This window comes from Saimiri boliviensis, chromosome 13 (assembly GCF_048565385.1).
Source record: "Saimiri boliviensis isolate mSaiBol1 chromosome 13, mSaiBol1.pri, whole genome shotgun sequence".
NCBI lineage: Eukaryota > Metazoa > Chordata > Mammalia > Primates > Cebidae > Saimiri > Saimiri boliviensis.
Genome location: NC_133461.1, coordinates 85,205,619 through 85,227,765, shown reverse-complemented (window position 1 = coordinate 85,227,765; position 22,147 = coordinate 85,205,619). Strand labels below are relative to the sequence as shown.

At 44.7% G+C, this 22,147-nt stretch overlaps 1 protein-coding gene across 1 annotated transcript in view; it reads right to left on the bottom strand.

The window, feature by feature from the left end:
• Positions 1-15,364: 15,364 nt before the first annotated feature.
• GSR (glutathione-disulfide reductase) overlaps positions 15,365-22,147 on the bottom strand; it is a 56,798-nt gene continuing 50,015 nt past the window's right edge. The window contains exons 12-13 of the mRNA XM_003938091.4: positions 20,965-21,098; positions 15,365-17,253 (exon numbers count right to left, since the gene is read on the bottom strand). Of these exons, the coding sequence (XP_003938140.1) occupies positions 17,104-17,253; positions 20,965-21,098 (284 nt within the window). The 3' untranslated portion in view covers positions 15,365-17,103. The remainder of the gene's footprint in view (positions 17,254-20,964; positions 21,099-22,147) is intronic.

The following is a 22,147-nucleotide window of genomic DNA, read 5'->3' as shown; positions in this document are numbered from 1 at the left end:
ATAATCAGGGGAGAAGGGACACAAGACCCCGGAAGTATGCCAACATATTACACCCTAGGTCAAAGGTCAGATGGTACACTTGCTCTCCCAAGTCGCCCACTTGACCCTCTTCCAAGTGGACTTTCCTTCCCTTCATTCCTGTTCTAAATTTTTTTTTTTTTTTTTTTTTGAGACAGTCTCACTCTGCTGCCCAGGCTAGAGTGCAGTGGTGCGATCTTGGCTCACTGCAACCTCCACCTGCCAGCTTCAAGCAATTGTCCTTCCTCAGCCTTCCAAGTAACTGGGACTACAGGCGTGCACCACTAGGCTCAGCTAATGTTTGTATTTTTTAGTAGACACGGGGTTTCACCGTGTTGGCCAGTATGGTCTCAATCTCTTGACCTGGTGATCCGCCCACCTCGGCTTCCCAAAGTGCTGAGATTACAGGCATGAGCCACTGCGCCAGGCCATGTGTAGAATTTTTTACTTGTGGTATCATGCTGGTGCTCAAAAAGTTTCAGATTTTAAAGAATTTTGAAATTTGAATTTTCACATTAGGGATGCTAAACCTGTATTATTATTAGAATCCAACTCTCTAGTTAAACTCTTGTTTTTCTCTTTTTAGAGACAGGGTGCACTCATAGCTCACTGTAACCCCAAATTCCTGTGCTCAAGCAATCCTCCCACCTCAGCCTCCCAAGTAGCTGGGACTATAGGCACCTGCTACCACACCTGGCTAATTTTTTTCAATTTTCTGTAGAGATGGGGGTCTCACTATGTTACCCAGCTTGGTCTCAAATTCCTAGCCTCAAGTGTTCCTCTTACCTTGGCCTCCCAAAGTGCTGGGATTACAGGCATGAGCCACCTCACCTAACCCAGGTTAAACTCTTTTTCAAAGGTCACCAATGATTTCCCAATTGCCAAATCCAGTGGCCTCTGTGGCAGGTTGTATCATTGCTCACAATTGTTCATTTCCTCTTCCTGAAGCTAGGTTATACCTCCCATCCTGTGAAACACAGGAGTGGCATGTGACTTGCTTTGGCTAATAAAATAAGAACAGGACACATATGGCATCCAAGGAGAAGCTTTGATGTAAGAGCTAGCTAGGCCAGATGCAGTGGCTCACACCTGTAATGCAGCACTTTGGGAGGCGGAGGTGGGTGGATCACCTGAGATCAGGAGTTCAAGACCAGCCTGGACAACATGATGAAATACTGTTTCAAAAAAAGAAAAAAGAGAAATACTGTTTATACTAAAAACAAAAAAATTAGCCAGGCATGGTGCCACACACATGTACTCTCAGCTACTCGGGAGACTGAGACAGGAGAATCACTTGAACCCAGAAAGCGGAGGTTGCAGTGAGCCGAGATTGGGTCACTGCACTCCAGCCTGGGCAACACAGCAAGACTCCGTCTCAAATAAAATAAAATAAAATAAAATAAAAAAGAACTAGTTTGAGACTCACTGTCTTGCTTGTCCCTCACCTATAAGATTCTGCAATATTCCAGACTGGGGCACTTGATCCTGGAGCAAAGGTGACCTGGAGTAACCCTGTGGCCCATCCACAATAGACACATGGTATACATGAGATAGAAGCTCTGTGGCTGAAACCCACTGAGTTCAGCCCTAGCCTGAAAAAAGTTTGAATGTGCTGAAATTTACAGGAGAAAGTTGCTCCTATAAAGCTAGGTACCTTTTTCAGAAGTTCAAGACCAGCCTCACCAACATGGTAAAACCCTGTCTCTACTAAAAATACAAAAATTAGCTGGGCATGGTGGTGGGCACCTCTAATCCCAGCTACTCAGGAGGCTGAGGCAGGAGAATCACTTGAACCCAGGAGGCGGAGGTTGCAGTGAGTCAAGATCGTGCCACTGCACTCCAGTCTGGGCAACAGAGCAAGACTCCATCTCCAAAAAGTAAATAAATAATAGGTACCTCTCAACCTATGAAGCAAGAGGCAAATATAATAAAAATTAAAAAAAAAAATTAAAGCTAAGTACAAAGGCAGGCATGGTGACTCATGCCTGTAATCCCAGCACTTTGGGAGGCCAAGGCAGGCAGACCACCTGAGGTCAGGAGTACAAGACCAGTCTGACCAACATGGAGAAACCCCATCTCTACTAAAAATACAAAATTAGCTAGGCATGGTGGTGCATTCCTGTAATCCCAGCGACTTGGGAGGCTAAGGCAGGAGAATCACTTGAACCCAGGAGGCAGAGGTTGCAGTGAGCTGCAGAGGATGCAGTGAGATTGCATCATTGCACTTCAGCCAGGGCAACAAGAGCAAAAAACTCTATTAAAAACAACAACAACAACAACAACAAAAAACACACTAAGTACCAACCTGGAGCCCTGCCGACTTCATCTGGTTTCTTCCTAAGTGGTCAACTGGTCTTTTCACACAGCATCTTTAGTTACTCTCTCCCTACTTGCAACACCATCCTGCTCCCAAATAGGGCCTCCCAGTATGAAACTCTGCTACCGTCATAGCCCCTTGCTTGGCAGTGTCCTCGCTGGTCTTTTGGACAAGGACATATTCAGATAGTATGTCCATCAGATCTACCCAATGCCAAGCTTCACCTTATGCTTTTGACAAGATGAGCTCCTGGATTCATTTTCTCTCTCTCTCTCTCTCTCTCTCTCTCTCTCTCTCTCTCTCTCTCTCTCTATCTGAGACAGGGTCTTGCTTTGTTGCCCAGGCTGGAGTGCAATGATACAAACACAGATCACTGCAACCTCCACCTCCCAGGGTCACACGATCCTCCCGCCTCAGCCTCCCAAGTAGCTGGGACCACAGGCATGCCACCACGCCTGGTTAATTGTTTAAATTTCTTGTAGAGATAGGGTCTTGCTATGTTGTCCAGGCTGGTCCTGAACTCCTGGGCTCAAATAATCTTCCTGCCTCAGCCTCCAAAAGAGCTGAGATTACAGGTGTGAGCCACCATGACCAGCCTGGACTCACTCCTATTCTCCATTGGTCTCACTCCTTCTTCTTCTATAGCAACTTGATAGGTCTGATCCCTCTACAGTACTTTAACTTGACCTCTGACTCTTGACAACCCCTCCCACCTCTGCCCTCGAGGAGGAAGCTTCTACCCACTAGTGTGCTTGCTCCTACCCAAAGATCCTACCCACAGACCCCTTACTGCTTCCTTTCATCCAGTCCCTTCCTCTTCAGCAGGAATTCAAGCGAGGCTCCGTTAAACCCATCCATGAAATTGGGCGTTGAACTGTTAGTCTCTCCAAATACCTTTTTTAAAATTTATTTTTTTGAGACAGATTCTCACTTTGTCACCCAGGCTGGAGTGCAGTGGTGTGACCTCAGCTCACTGCAACATCCGCCTCTGGGGTTCTAGCAATTCTCCTGCCTCAGCCTCCCAAGTAGCTGGGATTACAGACATGTGCCAACTTCCCTGGTTCTTTTTTGCATTTTTACTAGAGATAGGGTTTCATCATGATGGCCAGGCTGGTCTCGAACTCCTGACCTCAGGTGATCCACCAATCTCGGCCTCCCAAAGTGCTGGGATTATCGGCATGAGCCTGGCCTCCAGATATAAGCCCACGCCCAGCCTTCAGATACCTTTCTTAAACAAGCATCACCCTTTGCTCAGACATAAATCTCTATCATAAAGTCCTGTCTCCTCTGAGGGCCTGCAACCTGCCTTGGCCCACGTTCCAGTGTCATCTCTACCCCTATCATGCAATGATCCAATCAGCACACCCAACACCTCACATCGTGCTTTCCCACACATAGTCTGATCCATCGTTCAGCTTAGAAGTTACTTCGTTCATTCAACGAATACTGCCATCTGGGCATAATTCTAGACCTATATACCTACACATACAGAGGCATGTGACACATAAACACACACACACATACATATACATGAAATGTGTATTTATAGATAAATTACAAATTTACATTGCATTATTAGATATATATATTTTTTTAGAGACAGGGTCTCACTCTGTCCCAGAGCTGGAATGCAGTGGTGCGATCATAGCTCACTGCAGCCTCCAGCTCCCAGGTTCAAGCAATTCTTCTGCCTCAGTCTCCCGAGTAGCTGGGACTACAGGCTTGCACCACCCCACCGGGCTAGTTTTTGTATTTTTTTTTTTAATAAAGATGGGGTTTCACCGTGTTGGTCTGTCTGGTCTCGAACTCCCAACTTCGGGTGATCTGCCTGCCTCAGCCTCCCAGAATGCTGGGATAACAGGCGTGAGCCACGGAGCCCAGCGTAGTTTTTGTATTTTTAGTAGAGATGGGATTTCACCATATTGGCCAGGCTGGTCTTGAACTCCTGACCTCATGATCTGCCTGCCTCGGCCTCCCAAAGTGCTGGGATTACAGGCATGAGCCAGCATGCCTGGCCTCCACAGTCTTAATATCCATTCCCACACATTTTGCCCTGGATTTCTGTATGAGTAAATTGGAAAAACGATGTACTCCTTTTGGAGTGCAGCTTACCTCTTCAAGGACCACATTTACTACTTCACATTTTGCAGCTGGCTGGGACTTGAGTTTACTTACAGGTTTAGAAGCAAAGAGAGGTGATGAGGGTGTGTCCTGAATTGAATCAGCAGAGTCTTGCGAGTTAACTACCTCAGAAGAGGACATTATAAGATCCTCAGGCAAATCAGGACTCATCTCTTCAGATGGGATGGAATAACTGCTTCTACTGGTGGTGGAAGACTCAGCAGAATTTAGAGGTTCAGTGTTCACACCCTCATCGGGATCTTCCCATCTATTCCCATTCCAATTTTCAGGATCTCATCCTTTTCTTTCCCAATCAATGCCCTCACTTTGACAGCAGAGGCCCTGAGAGGTTGATTTGCATTTGTAATTCAGCCACTTGCTGGATAAGACTCTGGGTTTGCTTTTTAGCAATCTCAGCTCTGCAGCTACAAGGATTTAAAATGCCACCTTAGTCATATACTATACTGTAATTGTATATTTCTGGACTATATTCTGATCAACCAATGTGATTTTAGCCACATATTGAGGACTTGCTTGAGAGATACGCATATATGAAGGTGATGCATTTTTATTTCCAACGGATGACCACAAGATGGCGCTGGGTGACTAAAACGATCTGCTTACCAAACATTAAAGCCTAAAATTAAGCATAAAGGTTAATTGCCATATATACAAGAAAGAATACCTTTTGATGTAATATCTTAAAATTAATACATTTTAAACCTGATATAGCCTTAAAATAAATATGCTACATAAAAAGCGCAATATTTGATTAAAATGTGCACTTGGGGCCAGGCACGGTGGCTCATGCCTGTAATCCCAGAATTTTGGGACGCCAAGGTGGGATGGATCACCTGAGGTCAGGAGTTCGAGACCAGCCCGACCAACATAGAGAAACCCTATCTCCCGTCTCTACTACAAATACAAAATTATCCGGGTGTCGTGGCACATGTCTGTATTCGCAGCTATTTGGGAGACTGAGGCAGAGAATCACCTGAACCCGGGAAGCAGAAGCTGCTGTGAACTGAGATCGCGCTATTGCACTCCAGCCTGGGAAACAAGAGCCAAACAACAACAACAACAACAACAACAACAACAACAACAACAAAGTGCACTCAGCCGGGCATAGTGGCCCATGCCTGTAATCCCAGCACTTTGGGAGGCCATGGCAGGCAGATCACCTGAGGTCAGGAGTTCAAGACCAGCCTGGCCATCATGGCGAAACCCTGTCTCTACTAAAAATACAAAAATTAGCTGGGTGCAATGGTGCACGCCTGTAATCCCAGGTACTCGGGAGGCTGAGTCAGGAGTATTGCTTGAACTGGGAGGCACAGGTTGCAGATCTGGGAGCCAAGATTGCACCATTGCACTCCAGCCTGGGTGACAGAGCAAGACTCTGTCTCAAAAAAAGAAAATTTAAAAAAAGAATAAAATGTACATTCAAACAAGGAGTCTCCTATCTTGAACCAGGGAGGTAGAGGTTGCAGTGAGCTGAGATTGTGCCATTGCACTCCAGCCTGGGTGACAAGAGCAAGACTCCGTCTCAAAAACAAACAAGCAAAAAATATCCATTACATATTATTAATAGTTGAAGTAGCCAGGCACAGTGGCTCATGCCTGTATTCCAGCACTTTGGGAGGCTGACACGGGTGGATTGTGAGGTCAGGAGTTCGAGACCAGCCTGGCCAATATGGTGAAACCCCATCTCTACTAAAAATACAAAAATTAGCTGGGCATGGTGCTGCATGCCTGTAGTCCCAGCTACTTGGGAGGCTGAAAAAGGAAGAATCACTTGAACCCAGGAGGTGAAGATTGCAGTAAGCTGAGATCACACCACTGCACTCCAGCTTGGGTGATAGAGTGAGACTCCATCTCAAAAAAAAAAAAAAAAGCCTTAAGTATTATTAATAGTTGAGGTGGCCGGGCGAAGTGGCTCACCCCTGTAATCCCAGCACTTTGGGAGGCCAAGGCGGGCAGATCACCTAAGGTCAGTAGTTTGAGATCAGCATGGCCAACCTGGTGAAACCTCGTCTCTATAAAAATACAAAAATTGGCTGGGCATGGTGGTGGGCATCTGTAATCCCAGCTACCCAGGAGGCTGAGGCAGAATCATTTGAACCTGGGAGGCGGAGGTTGCAGTGAGCTGAGATCATGCCAGCCTGGGCAACAGAATGAGATTTGGTTTCAAAAAAAAAAAAAAGCGCTGGGCGCGGTGGCTCAAGCCTGTAATCCCAGCACTTTGGGAGGTCGAGGTGGGTGGATCACGAAGTCAAGAGATCGAGACCATCCTGGTCAACATGATGAAACCCCGTCTCTACTAAAAACACAAAAAAATAGCTGGGCATGGTGGCGCGTGCCTGTAATCCCAGCTACTCAGGAGGCTGAGGCAGGAGAATTGCCTGAACCCAGGAGGCGGAGGTTGCGGTGAGCCGAGATCGCACCATTGCACTCCAGCCTCGGTAACGAGAGCGAAACTCCGTCTCAAAAAAAAAAAAAAAAAGCTATAGTTCTCAAATATAGACTCTCATAGCCATATTTTATAATTCCATGGATTCTAAACTTGTTCTTGAAGCAATGGAAACTCTTCCTAGAATGTGTTACCAGTGTTGCTTCCTTGTTGAAAGATGTGTCATGGCTATTACAACTTTACTACTCACTCCATCCCCACCAGTTTTTTTTTTTTTTTTTTAGACAAAGTTTTGCTCTGTCACCCAGCCTGGAGTGCAGTGGCATGATCTAGGCTCACTGCAACCTCTGCCTCTCAGGTTCACTTGATTCTCCTGCCTCAGCCTCCTGAGTAGCTGGGATTAGAGGCATCTACCACCATGCACAGCTAATTTTTGCATTTTTCAGTAGAGATGGGGTTTCACCATGTTGGCCAGGCTGGTCTTGAACTCCTGAAGTCAAGGGATTCACCCGCCTCGGCCTCCCAAAGAGCTGGGATTATAGGCATCAGCCACTATACCTGGCCCCCACTAGATATAGTAATCACCTGACTCTTCAATTTTTTTTTTATAACATTGTCGAGCTATGATTCACATATCATGCAATTCATCTGTTTAAAGTCTACAATTCTTTTCAATACAATAAATGAGGAAAAATGTACAATTCAATTGTGTTCAGCATATTCACAGAGTTGTACGACCATCATCACAGTCAATTTTAGAAGATTTTCATTATGCCAAGAAGAAACCCTGTATCCAACAACTGTTACCTCCCATGCCTTCCCACTAACTTCCCCCACACTTAGGCAACCACTTAAGTACTTTTTTGTCTCTATAGATTTGCCTATCCTGGACATTTAGTATAAATGAAATCATTCAATATGCAGCCTTTTTGACTGGCCATTTGCACTTAGCCTCATGTTTCCTCTCTCTCTCTCTTTCTCTCTCTCTCTCTCTCTCTCTCTCTCTCTGACAGTCTTACTCTGTTACCCAGGCTGGAGTGGTACAATCCTACCTCACTGAAATATCTGCCTTGCTGGTTCAAGCAATTCTCCAGCCTCAGACTCCTGAGTAGCTGGGATTACAGGTGTGTGCTACCACGCTGGGCTAAGTTTTGTATTTTTAGCAGATACAGGGTTTCACTATGTTGGCCAGGCTGGTCTTGAACTCCTGGCCTCGAGTGATCCATCCATCTTAGCCTCCCAAAGTTCTGGGATTACAGGTGTGAGCCACTGTGCCTGGCCAAGGATTTTAATAACAAATGGATAGAATGATCCATTCTGTGGATACCAGACAGCCTCTTTCCCCCATCACCCCGTCGCCACCCAAAGGGCTCAAGGACAAAGTGGCCATCATGGCAGGGACGGAAGTTATACATGGGCTCAGCAACATGGACTTATACTCAACAAGGCCAGCCTCTGTATGGCCAATGCTGGGTGCTTAATGTGTGAGCAGCAGAGGCCATTATGGCTCCATTCCACAGGAGATCAGCTATCCCAGGGGCAGTCGGATCACATTGAACTGCTTCTATCATGGAAGGTGCAGCATTTTTTTTCTTATTGAAATAGACACATACTCTGGATACAGATTTGCCTTCCCTGAAACACCATGTTTCTCCCAAAACTAGCATCCATGGACCTACAGCATGTCTTACCCATCATTTTGGTACTGTACTCAGCATTCCTTCTTTTCTTTTTTTTCCTCTAAGATGGGGTCTTGCTCTGTTGCCCAGGTTGGAACGGAGTGGCAAGATCTCAATTCACCGCAATATCCGCCTCCCAGCTTCAACCAATTCTTGTGCCTCAGCCTCCCAAGTAGCTGGGGCTACAGGCCCTTACCACCATACCTACCTAATTTTCATATTATGAGTAAAGACAGGGTTTCACAATTTGCCCAGGATAGTCTCAAAACTCCTGACCTTGTGATCCGCCCACCTCTGCTCCCAAAATGCTGGGATTATAGATGTCAGCCACCATGCCTGGCCTTAGCATGGCTTCTGACCAAGGAACTCAGTGCACTAGCAAATCAAGTGACGCAATGGCCCATGCTCATAGAATTCACCGGTCTTACCATGTTCCCCACCATCATGAAGCAGCTATCTTGACAGAACAAAAGAATGGTCTTCTGTAGACTGAATGATAGAGGCTGCTAGATGACAATGCCTCACAGGGCTGGGGCAGGGTTCTCCACAAGGCTGTATATGCTCTTAATCAGCATCCAGTATATGGTGCTGTTTCTCTTAAAGCCAGCATTCACAGGCCCAGAAATCAAGAGATGGAATGGGAGTGGCACCACTCAGTATGACTCCTAGTGACCCAGTAGCAAAATTTTTTTTCCTGTTCCTGGGACCTTATACCTTGCTAGGCTAGAAGTGTTCAAGTCTTCATTCCAATGGAAGGAATGCTTCCATCAGGAGCACTGACACACAACAATGACTCCATTAAACTACAAGTCAAGAATACTTTGGGCTCCTCATTTCTCTAAGTCTGAGTCAACAGGCAGAGAGTTATGGTGTTGACTGGTGTTATTAGTCTGTTCTCACACTGCTATAAAGATACTGAGACTAATTTATAAAGAAAAGAGGTTTAATTAACTTACAGTTCCACATGGCTGGGAGGCCTCAAGAAACTTACAATCATGGTGGAAGGGGAAGCAGGCACCTTATTCATCAGGTGGCAGGAGAGAGAGAGAGAGAGGATGTGAGAAAGCGGGAAAAGCTACCACTTAGAAAATCATCAGATCTTGTGAGAACTCACTCACTATCACGAGAACCACATGGGGGAACCGCCCCCATAATCCAATCACTCCCCTCCCTCCACGGGTGGGGAATACAGGTCCCTCCCTCTACACGTGGGAGTTATAATTCAAGATGAGATTTGGGTGGGAACACGGAGCCAAACGTATCAGCAGGGGCGATATTTTTTTTCAAAGACCGCCTTGCTCTACCACCAATGCTGGAGTTCAGTGGCACGATCTTGGCTCTCGAGGCCTGGAACTCCCAAGCCATCCTCCCACCTCAGCCGCCTCCAAGGTAGCTGGGACTGCCAGCGTGAGCCACCACATGCAGCTGGCTGGGGTGATAATGACTACAAGGTGAAATAGGACTGCTAGTCCACCGTGGAGCTAAAGAAGACAACCTAGAGATCCTACAGGAGATCCTCCAGGTTGTTACTTAGCGTTCCTATGCCGTTATTAAAGTCTGTGGAAAACTACAGCAACCCAATTTAGGCAGCACCACTAATGCACATACTCTTTCAGGAGCAAAGAGTTGGGTCACCCCACCAGGTAAAGAACCACAACCAGCTAAGGCACTTGCTGAAGGCAAAGGGAAAATGGAATTGGTAGTGAAGAAAGGTGTTGTGGATACCAGCTATGGCCATGTGTCCAATTACAGAAACAAGGACTGTAATTGTTACATTTCCTCACTTTATTATGAATGTGCACAGGCACGTACACACACACGTATGTATCAGATATGTTTTTTCCCTTATCCATCTACTATGTGACATAAAATAACTTTACTTATTTATTTATTTATTTATCTTATTTATTTATTTTGAGATGGAGTCTCGCTCTGTCACCCAGGCTGGAGTGCAGTAGTGCAATCTCAGCTCACTGCAACCTCCGCCTCCTGGGTCCAAGCGATTCTCCTGAGTAGCTGGGGTTACAGGCATGTGCCACCACACCTGGCTAATTTTTGTATTTTTAGTAGAGACAGGGTTTTACCATGTTGGTCAGGCTGGTCTTGAACTCCTGACCTCGTGATCCGCCCACCTCGGCCTCCCAAAGTGCTGAGATTACAGGTGTGAGCTATTGTGCCCAGACCAGATGTATTAACTTTATGTCATAGTATTTAAGTGTTATTAACTTTACATCATGGAATTTGAATTATGGGATACCAAACAGAAGAGCAAACATCAACCAAGGACTTTGCATCCTCTTCTGGTAAGAGGGTTTGTGTTTTGGCTGTACACAAGGTAGTTGTATTCTGTTAGGCAGAAGTATGACCTTGTTATGTCTTAGTCAGATATTAAGTATGGTTTAAAATGTGTAAAGGGGCTGGGCTCAGTGGCTCACCTGTGCCTGTAATCCCAGCACTTTGGGAGGCCAACAGGGGAGGACTGCTTGAGCTCGGAGTCAAGACCAGTCTGGGCAACAGAGCAAGACCCCATCTCTAAAAAAAACCTCAAAAACTAGCTAGGCAGGCCTGGTAGTGTACACCTGCAGTCCACCTACGTGGGAGGCTAAAGTGGGAGAATCGCTTGAGGCCAGGAAGTCGAGGCTTTGAGCTGTGATCACACCACTGCACTAAAGTCTGGGTGACAGAGCAAAATGCTATCTCAAAGAAAAAAAAATTATACACACACACACACACACACACACACACACACACACGGATGTCTCTTAACACTCCTATGCCATTATTAAAAGCACAGGAATATATATTTTATATATAAATATATAAAATATGTATAGGTGCCAAGGTTGCAATGGTATCAACTTGGTGGATGTTTTCACATGAGATATTAATCTCACAATACTAATTGGTGAGCTTTGGGTAAAGCAAATTGTCCTCCATAATTGTGTGTGTGTGTGTGTGTGTGTGTGTGTGTGTGTGTGTGTGTGTGTGTCTGTTTAGTTGGGGCAGGGGTGCTTAACTGGTAAGTTGAAGGCCTGAACAGAACAAAAAGCTACTTCTCTGAGCAAGGGGGCACTGTCCAGCAGACAATCTTCAAACTGCATCTGAACCAATGGCTCTCCCGGGTCTCCAGTCTGCTGGCCTCCACAGCACATTTTAAACTTCCCAAACTCCATAATAGTATGAGTGAATTCCTTATAATAATTGTTTTTGTATGCACACATACCCTATTATTCTGAAGAATCCAAATATGCCTGCTTACTCATTTTTCAAAAAGGTAAAGGATTAAAATGTTGGCTTTTCCAATACTTTTTTTTGAGACGGAGTTTCGCTCTTGTTACCCAGGCTGGAGTGCAATGGCACGATCTCAGCTCACCGCAACCTCCGCCTCCTTAGTTCAAGCAATTCTCCTACCTCAGCCTCCCAAGTAGCTAGGACTACAGGCACGCACCACCATGCCCAGCTAATTTTCGTATTTTTAGTAGAGATGGGGTTTCACCTTGTTGACCAGGATGGTCTGGATCTCTTGACCTCATGATCCACCTGCCTCGGTCTCCCAAAGTGCTGGGATTATAGGCGTGAACCACCGCGCCCGGCCCTTCCAATACTTTTGATCTTAGTGTCAAAAACTGTGATAACATGCTTTGCTATATCCAGAGTTGCTGCCTGACATCCCAGGAATGATACTGTGAAACACAGGAAGATAGACATGATTAATCTAAGTGAAAAATGACATACACAAAGTGAACATGTAGTGCACATCTACAACGTGACGAGCTGTTATGGCAACACATAACGGAACACACAAGACCACCTAAGTCTTCACAAAGGTGATGTTTTAGTTCAGTCTTATGAAATGAGTAGGAGATTGCCAGGTACAATTAAAGATTAAAGACAGGGGCAAATTCTATTTTTTTTCTTTTGAGATTGAGTCTCACTCTGTTCCCCAGGCTGGAGTATAGTGGCATGATCTCCGCTCACTGCAACCTCCACCTCCTGAGTCCAAGCAAGCAACTCCTGCCTCAGCCTCTGGAGTAGCTGGGATTACAGGTGACTGCCACCATGCCTAAATTTTTCTATTTTCAGTAGAGATGGGGTTTCGCCATGTTGGCCAGGTTGGTCTCAAACTCCTGACCTCAGGTGATCCACCCTCCTCGGCCTCCCAAAGTGCTAGGATTACAGGCATGAACCACCATGCCCAGCCAACAGGGGCAAATTCTTTACCCCTTCTTTCCACCTAGAGGTGAAGTTCAATTCACTTCCTCCTGAATCCGAACTGGCCTTAGTGACTTGATTAACCAATATTATATAGCAGAAGTGATGTTCTAGAACTTCCAAAGCTAGGTCATAAGGCTTATAGCATCTGCCCAGGATTCTCAGAACACTTTGACAGCCGGAAGCTTCCACTTAGGTTCACTGCTCTGAAAACACCATACTGAAGAGGCAACGTGTAGGCACAGCCTTCCTTTATCCTTACCTACATGTCAGACATACAAATAACTCTTTTGGACTCTAGACCAGTCCATCTTCCAGCTGAATACCACCAAATGACCCCTACCAACACCAATAGAACCAGCTGAGCCCAGCCCCAATTGCTGACCCACAAATCATGAGATTTAAGATGGTTTCTAAGTTTGTTATACAGCATTTTTTTTTTTTTTTTTTTAGACAGAGCTTCACTCTTGTAGCCCAGGCTGGAGTGCAGTGGGCCATCTCTGCTTCCTGTAACCTCTGCTTCCCAGATTTGAACAATTCTCATGCCTCAGCCTCCTGAGTAGCTGGGATTACAGGCACACATCACCATGACTGGCTAATTTGTGTATTTTTAGTAGAGACGTGGTTTCATCATGTTGACCATGCTGGTCTTGAACTCCTGACCCCAGGTGATCCACCTGCTTCAGCCACCCAAAGTGCTGGGATTACAGGTGTGAGCCACCACGCCCAGTCAGCAATACAATAATTTATGCGATCCTTCCTTCATTAAATTTCTTTTTTTTTTTTTTTTTTTTTTGAGACGGAGTTTCGCTCTTGTTACCCAGGCTGGAGTGCAATGGCGCGATCTCGGCTCACCACAACCTCCGCCTCCTGGGTTCAGGCAATTCTCCTGCCTCAGCCTCCTGAGTAGCTGGGATTATAGGCACGCGCCACCATGCCCAGCTAATTTTTTGTATTTTTAGTAGAGACGGGGTTTCACCATGTTGACCAGGTTGGTCTCGATCTCTCGACCTCGTGATCCACCCGCCTCGGCCTCCCAGAGTGCTGGGATTACAGGCTTGAGCCACCGCGCCCGGCCTCCTTCATTAAATTTCTACCTGCTCTGGCCTTTTCCTCTGCAGCCCCCACATTTCAAATCCTACCTAACCTCCTTTGTGAAGCCTTCCTCACTTTTCCCAGCAACAGTGCACTTCTGGTCCTCTGAACTTGTATCCTTTTACCTCTCTAATAATATGTAATGAGGGTGGCACACTCCTATTTGAGACAGCACTATTCTGTACCAATTGTGTAAATTGTCAACAACACCCCCTTTCACTCTTGAAAGGGTGCCATTTTAGTCAATAAATCATACGGTATTCCTGTGCTTAACTGCCTTATCTGTATAAAAATGTTCTTTCATTCTAGATTATAAGGTTACTTTAAAGCAAGTCTCATGTCTTTCCTTCAAAAAGTATCTACTGTGCACCTACAATGTGTCCCATATTATACAACGTGTTGCCTAAAAAATATATATATCTTTATATTCCTTGGTGCTTTCAGTAATAGAGGCTGCTAAGCCACAACACCTCAAGGGTTGGGCCAGTTCAAGGACTGGTAAGAATGCAGACAGGAACTCAGATAAGAGTACTGTACTTCCTTGTTGATTTACTATGGAACCAGCACACAGGCAGCAGAGGATAAATATGAGATCAAGAACATGTGATGTTAAAATAGATGTGACTACGAGGGGCTCCCCTTTCCCTGACAGAGGCACATCTCAAGGTTGGGGCCTGTGCAGAGTGAGGAACCCACCAGCAGAATGGAGCCTAGAACTTGGCCCAGTCTTTTCAGCTGGGGAAAGAGGCAAGAAGTGGCTATTTCTCGTCCATGCCCAAGTCTGGAGATACTATTTTTTTGCCCCACCACAAATACTATCACTTCCTTGCTAATATAGTATTTTTCTTTCATTGACATTGGGCCTACTTAAGAAGTTAGCGTAGGCTGGGTGTGGTGGCTCACGCCTGTAATCTCTGCACTTCGGGAGGCTAAGAGCAGATCACCTAAGGCCAGGAGTTCAAGACCGGCCTGGCCAACATGGTGAAACCCCATCTCTACTAAAAGTACAAATATCAGCCGGGCATGACAGTGCATGCTTGTAATCCCAGCTACTCAGGAGGCTGAGGCAAGGGAATCGTTTGAACACAGGAGGCAGGGATTGCAGTGAGCCAAGATCGTGCCACTGCACTCCAGCCTGGGAAACAGAGTGAGACTCTGTCTCAAAAACCAAAGAAGTCAATGCAGTATAACTGGCCACAACTAACCAAAAAGACAGTCAATAAAAACTTAATGAAAGAATTCAGCAGCACTGGATGACTAATGAAAATCATGGAAAAATTTAACTAGCTGGTAAAAGCTAATAGAAATAAAGCGCTAAAGACCTAAATGATTTTCAGGCTGTTCTTCCAAACCAACCATTAATCTGCTAAATGTTTTTTCTATACCTTTGATCTTTATTTTTTTAAGAGAACTCTCTTTTCACGCTCATAAATACTGGCAACCGACTCTCCAATGTGAAATATCCTTAGAAAATAAACCAATTTCCTTGTACCAATTAAATCTCACAGTAACAAATTTTATAAGAAGAAAAGACTGTAATTTTATTTTCAAATTTCTGGAGGTTTTCAGAAAAAAAAAATAAAATGACAAGAACACATACAAATTTTGAAATTATTCATTGTGCTTATAAACTCTTAGCTGAGGACGGGACTTTTTAAGTATTTGAATCCACCTCCTTCGGAAAGCAGGAATCACTTATAAATGTCTCTCTTATCTTTTTTCAAGGCGAGCCTTTCCAGAAGGTTCCCAGCCTCTTCAAATCTTTCCCAAGTTTGAAGCACTTCATATCATAAAAATAATACAGATTTTTTTTTTTTTTTTGAGACAGGGTCTTGCTCTGTTGTTCAAGATTGAGTGCAGTGGCATGATCAGGACTCACTGCAGACTTGCCTCACCCAAACTCATGCAATCCTCTCACCTCAGCCTCCCAAGCAGATGGGACTACAGGTGCATACCACCAAGCTTGGGAATTTTTTTTTACTTTCTGTAGAGATGTGGTCTTGCTATGTTGTACATGCTGGTCTCAAACTCATGGGTTCAAGTGATCCTCCTGCCTCAGCCCCACAAAGTGCTAGGATTACAGGTGTAAGCCGCCATGCCTGGCCATAAACCATTTTTCATCATTTAAAAAAAAAAAAAAAAGGAAAAAGAAGGGCAGGCACAGCGGCTCATGCCTGTAATCTCAGCACTTTGGGAGGCCAAGGCGGATGGATCACGAGATCAGTAGTTCAAGACCAGCCTGGCCAAGATGGTGAAACCCTGACTCTATTAAAAATACAAAAAGCAGGCAGGTGTGGCGGTGGGTACCTGTAATCCCAGCTCCTCAGGAGGCTGAGGCAGAGAACTGCTTGAACCTGGGAGGCAGAGGTTGCAGTGAGCCAAGATTACACTACTGCATTCCAGCCTGGGCAACAGAGCAAGACATCATTTCAATAAAATAAAATAAAATAAGGCAAGCTAGCCTCTGGCATTACATGCTTTTAGAAAAAAGGTCACATCCTTGAAGCAGCTTCATTATATGCAGAGCACAGTACTGGCTTCAAAAAACATATCAAGGTTCTGTGTACTGGCACTGTTTACATATGAAGAGTTGCCATCAACTTCTATAAAAATTAGCAGGCTGGGCACGGTGGCTCACACCTGTAACCCAAAACTTTGGGAGGCCGAGGCAGTGGATCGTCTGAGGTCAGAAGTTGCAGACCAGCCTGACCAACATGGAGAAATCCTGCCTCTACTAAAAATACAAAATTAGTCGGTCATGGTGGTGCATGCCTGTAATCCCAACTATTTGGGAAGCTGAGAGAGGGGAATCACTTGAACCTGGGACGTGGAGGTAGCAGTGAGCCAAAATTGTGCCACTGCACTCCAGCCTGGGCAATAAGAGTAAAACTCCATCTGAAAAAAAAAAATTAGCAAGCTCTATTCATTCAAGTACAATAACTTAATTGTACTTCACATAGTTTTATATTTGGGATGAGGCTAAAACAGAAAAAAAATACTAGCAGAGAGTTGTTAATAAAAATAACTTGAAAAAATTATTATAAGATGTGATCAAATGCAAATCAATCCTGGATAACACTACAAATTTCTTATTCCATAAATAAGTTCTATTATGTACTAAAAGTTTCCACTATTAGAAGATCCTGATTAAAATACAGAAATACGCAAAACTGAAACAGTAAGTCAATGTGATTATTTGCTTTGTTTCAGAAGATCTATGGGTCCCACTGCCAGCCAGATGAGTCTCCGGGTTCTCAACGAAGTGTGACCAGCTCTTCTGAAGAGGTAGGGTGAATGGCGACTGTGTTGTCAAAGTCTGCCTTTGTTGCTCCCATCTTCACTGCAACAGCAAAACCCTGCAGCATTTCATCACACCCCAGTCCCTGCATATGGATCCCAACCACCTGGGAAGAAAAGACAAACATTTTCTTTTCTCTTTTCTTTTTGAGATGGAGTTTCGCTCTTGTCAGCCAGGCTGGAGTGCAATGGCATGATCGTGGCTCACTGTAACCTCCACTTCCCGGGTTCAAGTGATTCTCCTGCCTCAGCCTCCCTAGGAGCTGGGATTAGAGGTGTGCACCACCACGCCCGGCTAATTTTGTATTTTTAGAAGAGATGGGGTTTCACTATGTTGGCCAGGCTGGTCTCAAACTCCTGACCTCAGGTGAAGAGAAATACTTTCAAAGTGAAATTTTTTATTAGGTATACAACCATGAGACAGGTGATGTTTAAAAAAATGCCTAAAAAAGGCTGGGCATGGTGGCTTATGCCTGTAATCTCAGCACTTTCAAAGGCCAAGCCAGGATAATCACTTGAGCCCAGTAGGTTGAGACCAGCCTGGGCAACATGGCAAAATCCTGTCTCTACAAAAAACAAAAATTAGGCCGGGTGTGGTGGCTCGTGCCTGTAATCCCAGCAGTTTGAGAGTCCGAGGTGGGGGGATCCGTTGAAGTCAAGAGTTTGAGACCAGCCTGGCCAACATGGCGAAACCCTGTCTCTACTAAAAATACACAAATTAGCCGGGAGTGATAGCCTGTAATCCCAGCTGCTCAGGGGAGGCTGAGGCATGAGGATCACTAGAGCCTGGGAGGCAGAGGTTGCAGTGAGCCGAGATCGTGCCACTGCATTCCAGCCTAGAGGAAAAGAAAAAAAAATTAGCCAGGCTGTAGTCCCAACTACTATGGAGGCTGAGGTAGGAAAGGAATACTTGAGCCTGGGAGGTCAAGGCTTCAGTGAGCTGTGAGCATGCCATTGCACGCCAGCCTGGGTAACACAGTGAGACTCCCATCTCCAAAAAAACCCAAACCAAACAAACCCTAAAAAACTTAATGACATTACTAATCCTAACATGGTATAACACCTACATGGTCCTGCATAGGCCTGCCTCCACTTCCCCTCTAGCCCATCCAGCTTTCACTGTGCCTGGCAGGATTTCCATATGTCTTGAGGACCCACCATACCGTCTCTCACACACAGTATGTCCCTCCGTCTAGACAATCTAGCCTTCCTTCCTTTTTTTTTTTTTTTTTTTTTTTGAGACTTAGTCTTGCTGTATCACCCAGGCTGAAAATGCAGTGGTGTGATCTCAGCTCACTGCAACCTCTTCCTCCTGGGGTCAAGCGATTCTCCTACCTCAGCCTCCTGAGTACCTGCGATTACAAGCACCTGCCACCACACCTGGCTAATTTGTGTACTTTTATTAGAGACGGGGTTTCACCATATAGCCAGGCTGGTCTTGAACTCCTTACCTCAAATGATCCGCCCATTTTGGCCTCCCAAAGTGCTAGGATTACAGGAGTAAGCCACTGTATCCAGCCTTTCCTTCCTTCTTTTCAGAATTAAAGCCCATTCATTATTCAGACAGCTCCATGGTTGTATCACTCTGACCAAGTTAAATTCTCCATCACATGACCTCTCAGTTCTAATATTTCCTCTTCATGATTCTATTACATTTTATATGATACTTAAAAGCTATATTTTTGGGTGGTACTAGATAATTACTGTCCATCTTTCCCAGAAGATTTTCATTTCTGGATAAAGGGGACCCTTCTTATTTCTGCTCCCCACTTCATCCCCATGGCTGAGCACAAAGCTGGGCATTTAAAAGGTGCTCAGTCCACACAGGCTGGTCAGCTGCATGAATGATCATGAAGGGGCACTTGTTTCAAATCACATTCTCCAGTGAGGGTTCAAGATATTAAGAGCTATTAATGTTTTCCTTCAGCAAATACTTTTAGGGTAAAATATTCCATTGGAAAGCAAGATTACAAAATATAAAATTTAGCCACAAAAGTACTTTGTTTAAAAACAAATTAGGCTGGGTGCAGTGGCTCACGCCTGTAATCCCAGTACTTTAGGAGGCTGAGCTACTAGGATTGCTTGAGTCTGGGAGTTCAAGACCAGCCTGGGCAATGTAGGGAGAACCCATCTCTACAAAAAATAAAAAGTTATCTGGGTGTGTGGTGGCTTGTGCCTATGGTCCCAGTTACTTGGGAGGCTGAAGTGGATCACTTGAACCTGAGAGGTCAACACAGCAGTGAGCTGATATCACACCATTAACATGCTAGCCTGGGCAACAGTGAAACCTTATTATTCTAAATAAATAAATAAGTAAAAATAAAAAGCAAATTAAAAATACACTTAATGCTACCGAACTGTATACATAAAAATGGTTAAGATAGTAGATTTTGCTTTGTGTTTTCTGCAGCAATTTTTAAAAAGTGTACCTCAATTTAAAACAACAACAAAAAATCAATTATTGTAAATGTATTAAACACAGCCAGATTTTTAGGTACTGTGATCTTTTTTAAAATTTATTTTATTTTTTTGAGATAGGGTCTGCACCCAGACTGGGGTGCAGTGGTGCCATCTTGTTTCACTGTAACTTCCTCCTTCCAGGCTCAAACCATCCTCCCACCTCAGCCTCCCGAGTAGCTGGAACTATAGGTATGCTCCACCACGCCTGGCTTTTTGTTTTTTTTAGAGATGGAGTGCAGTGGAGCAATCTTGGCTCATTGCAACTTCCGCCTCCCGGTTCAAGTGATTCTCCTGCCTCAGCCTCCTGAGTAGCTGGGATTACTGGTACCTGCCACCATGCCTGGCTAACTTTTGTATTTTTTGTAGGGATGGGGTGTCACCATGATACACAAGCTGGTCTTGAACTCCTGGCTCAAGCGATCCACCCACCTCAGCCTCCCAAAGTGCTGGGATTACAGGCGTGAGGCATGGTGTCTGGCTGATATTGTGATCTTAATTGAACTTATATAGAGCCTCTGGTGATGGCCAGACCTTCAGATGATTTCACTCCATGTTGCAGTTCTTAGTCTTTAGAAGATTGTCAAGTAATGTTTATCAACTGAATGAATGATAACTGGTATGAAGAAATAACTAAGTAGGAGCATTCATGATTCAATATCCAGAAATTGTAGGCCACTGAGGAACGTTCATGGCACCACCACGTCTGGCTAATTTTTATATTTTTAGTAGAGACGGGGTTTCACATGTTGCCCAGGCTACTCTTGAACTCATGAGCTTAGGCAATCCACCAGCCTTGGCCTCCCAAAGTGCTAGGATTACAGGTGCTAGCCACCATGCCAGGTCTTTTTCCTATTTTTTTTTTTTTTTTTTTTTTTGAGATGGAGTCTTTCTTTGTCACCTAGGCTGGAGTACAGTGGCACAATCTCAGCTCACTGCAACCTCTGCCTCCCAGGTTCAAGCAATTCCCCTGCCTCAGCCTCCTGAGTAGCTGGGATTACAGGTGCCCGCCACCACACCAAGCTAATTTTCATAGTTTTAGTAGAGTCAGGGTTTCACCATGTTGGTCAGGCTGGTCTCAAACTCCTGACCTCAGGTGATCTGCCTGCTTCGGCCTCCCAATGTCCTGGGATTTCAGGTGTAAGCCACCGCGCCTGGCCTCCTCATTTTTAAAATAAGTGGAACCTCCTAGATGAAATATTATAAACAGCCCCAAAATACATGTAGGACAGATCAAAGTGGGACTGTCCAGTTGAATCAGAAGGCTTAACTGCTTGGTCTCCCTCCTTTCTACCCCTACAAAAACTGCCCTCCTTGTCCACTTTGCAAAGCACTATTTAGTTTGCTGGATTTTTCCTTACCTTTTCTTCCTCGTTAGCACAGACCATTTTCATCACACATTTTGTTTTCCTTTTGGTAACTGCGTGATACATCGGGGTAAAGCTGGTTGAATAGATCTTCACATTTTCTTTTCCATATTTATGAATGGCCTCATCTATAATGCAAATTAAAAGCAGCATCTATCAGAAAACTAAACAATTAGAATGAACTATTAAAGAGGGAAAGGACCAGACATACATAATCTGAATCAAACCACAAGGAAATATCAAACCATGCCAAAATAGAGGCATTCTACAAAACAAATGTCAATGTCACTTAAGATAAAAGAAGAGCTGAGGAATTTTGCCTCTAGATGAAAAGAAAGGCTGGGCACAGTGGCTCATGCCTGTAATCTCAGCACTTTGGGAGGCTGAGGCAGGTGAATCGCTTGAGGCTGGAGGGCAGAGGTTGCAGCGAGCCAAGATCGCGCCACTGCACTCCAGCCTAAGTGACAGAGTGGTGGCATCTTGTCTCAAAAAAAAAAAAAAAGAAAGAAAGAAAGAAAATGATACTCTCTTTGTGTAAGGGCCAGTTCTTAGGAAAGCTATACGTGTGTGTATGTGTGTATACGTATAGAGTGAAAAATGAAAGAGCAAAAATATTAAGGTTAGAGAGGAGGAATGCTTTATACTATTTTTATAGCTTTTCTTTTTTTCTTTTTCTTTTTTTTTTTTTTGAGACAGAGTTTTGCTCCGTCGTCAGGCACCAGGCTGGAGTGCAGTGCCGCAATCTCGGCTCACCGCAACCTCCGCCTCCCGGGTTCAAGCAATTCTCCTCCTTCGGCCTCCCAAGTAGCTAGGACTACAGGCACACGACACCACACCCAGCTAATTTTTGTATTTTTTTTAGTAGAAACGGGTTTTCACCATGTTGGCCAGAAAGCTCTCGATCTCTTGGCCTCGTGATCCACCCGCCTTGGCCTCCCAAAGTGCTGGGATTACAGGCGTGAGCCACCGTGCCAGCCAGCTTTTCTTTAAATTTAAAATTAGTTCAAATAAAAAAGCTAAAAAAAAATTCAGAAATAGGGTGCAGGAAAGATACTGTACTCTTAGAGTATTAGTAGTAATACTAATACTACTGAGAAAACTGAAAGTGTGATAAGAGAGTAACCAAAAAGCAATGTAAGTTGGGGCTGAGATAGATTTCATCAGCTGATAGAGACCT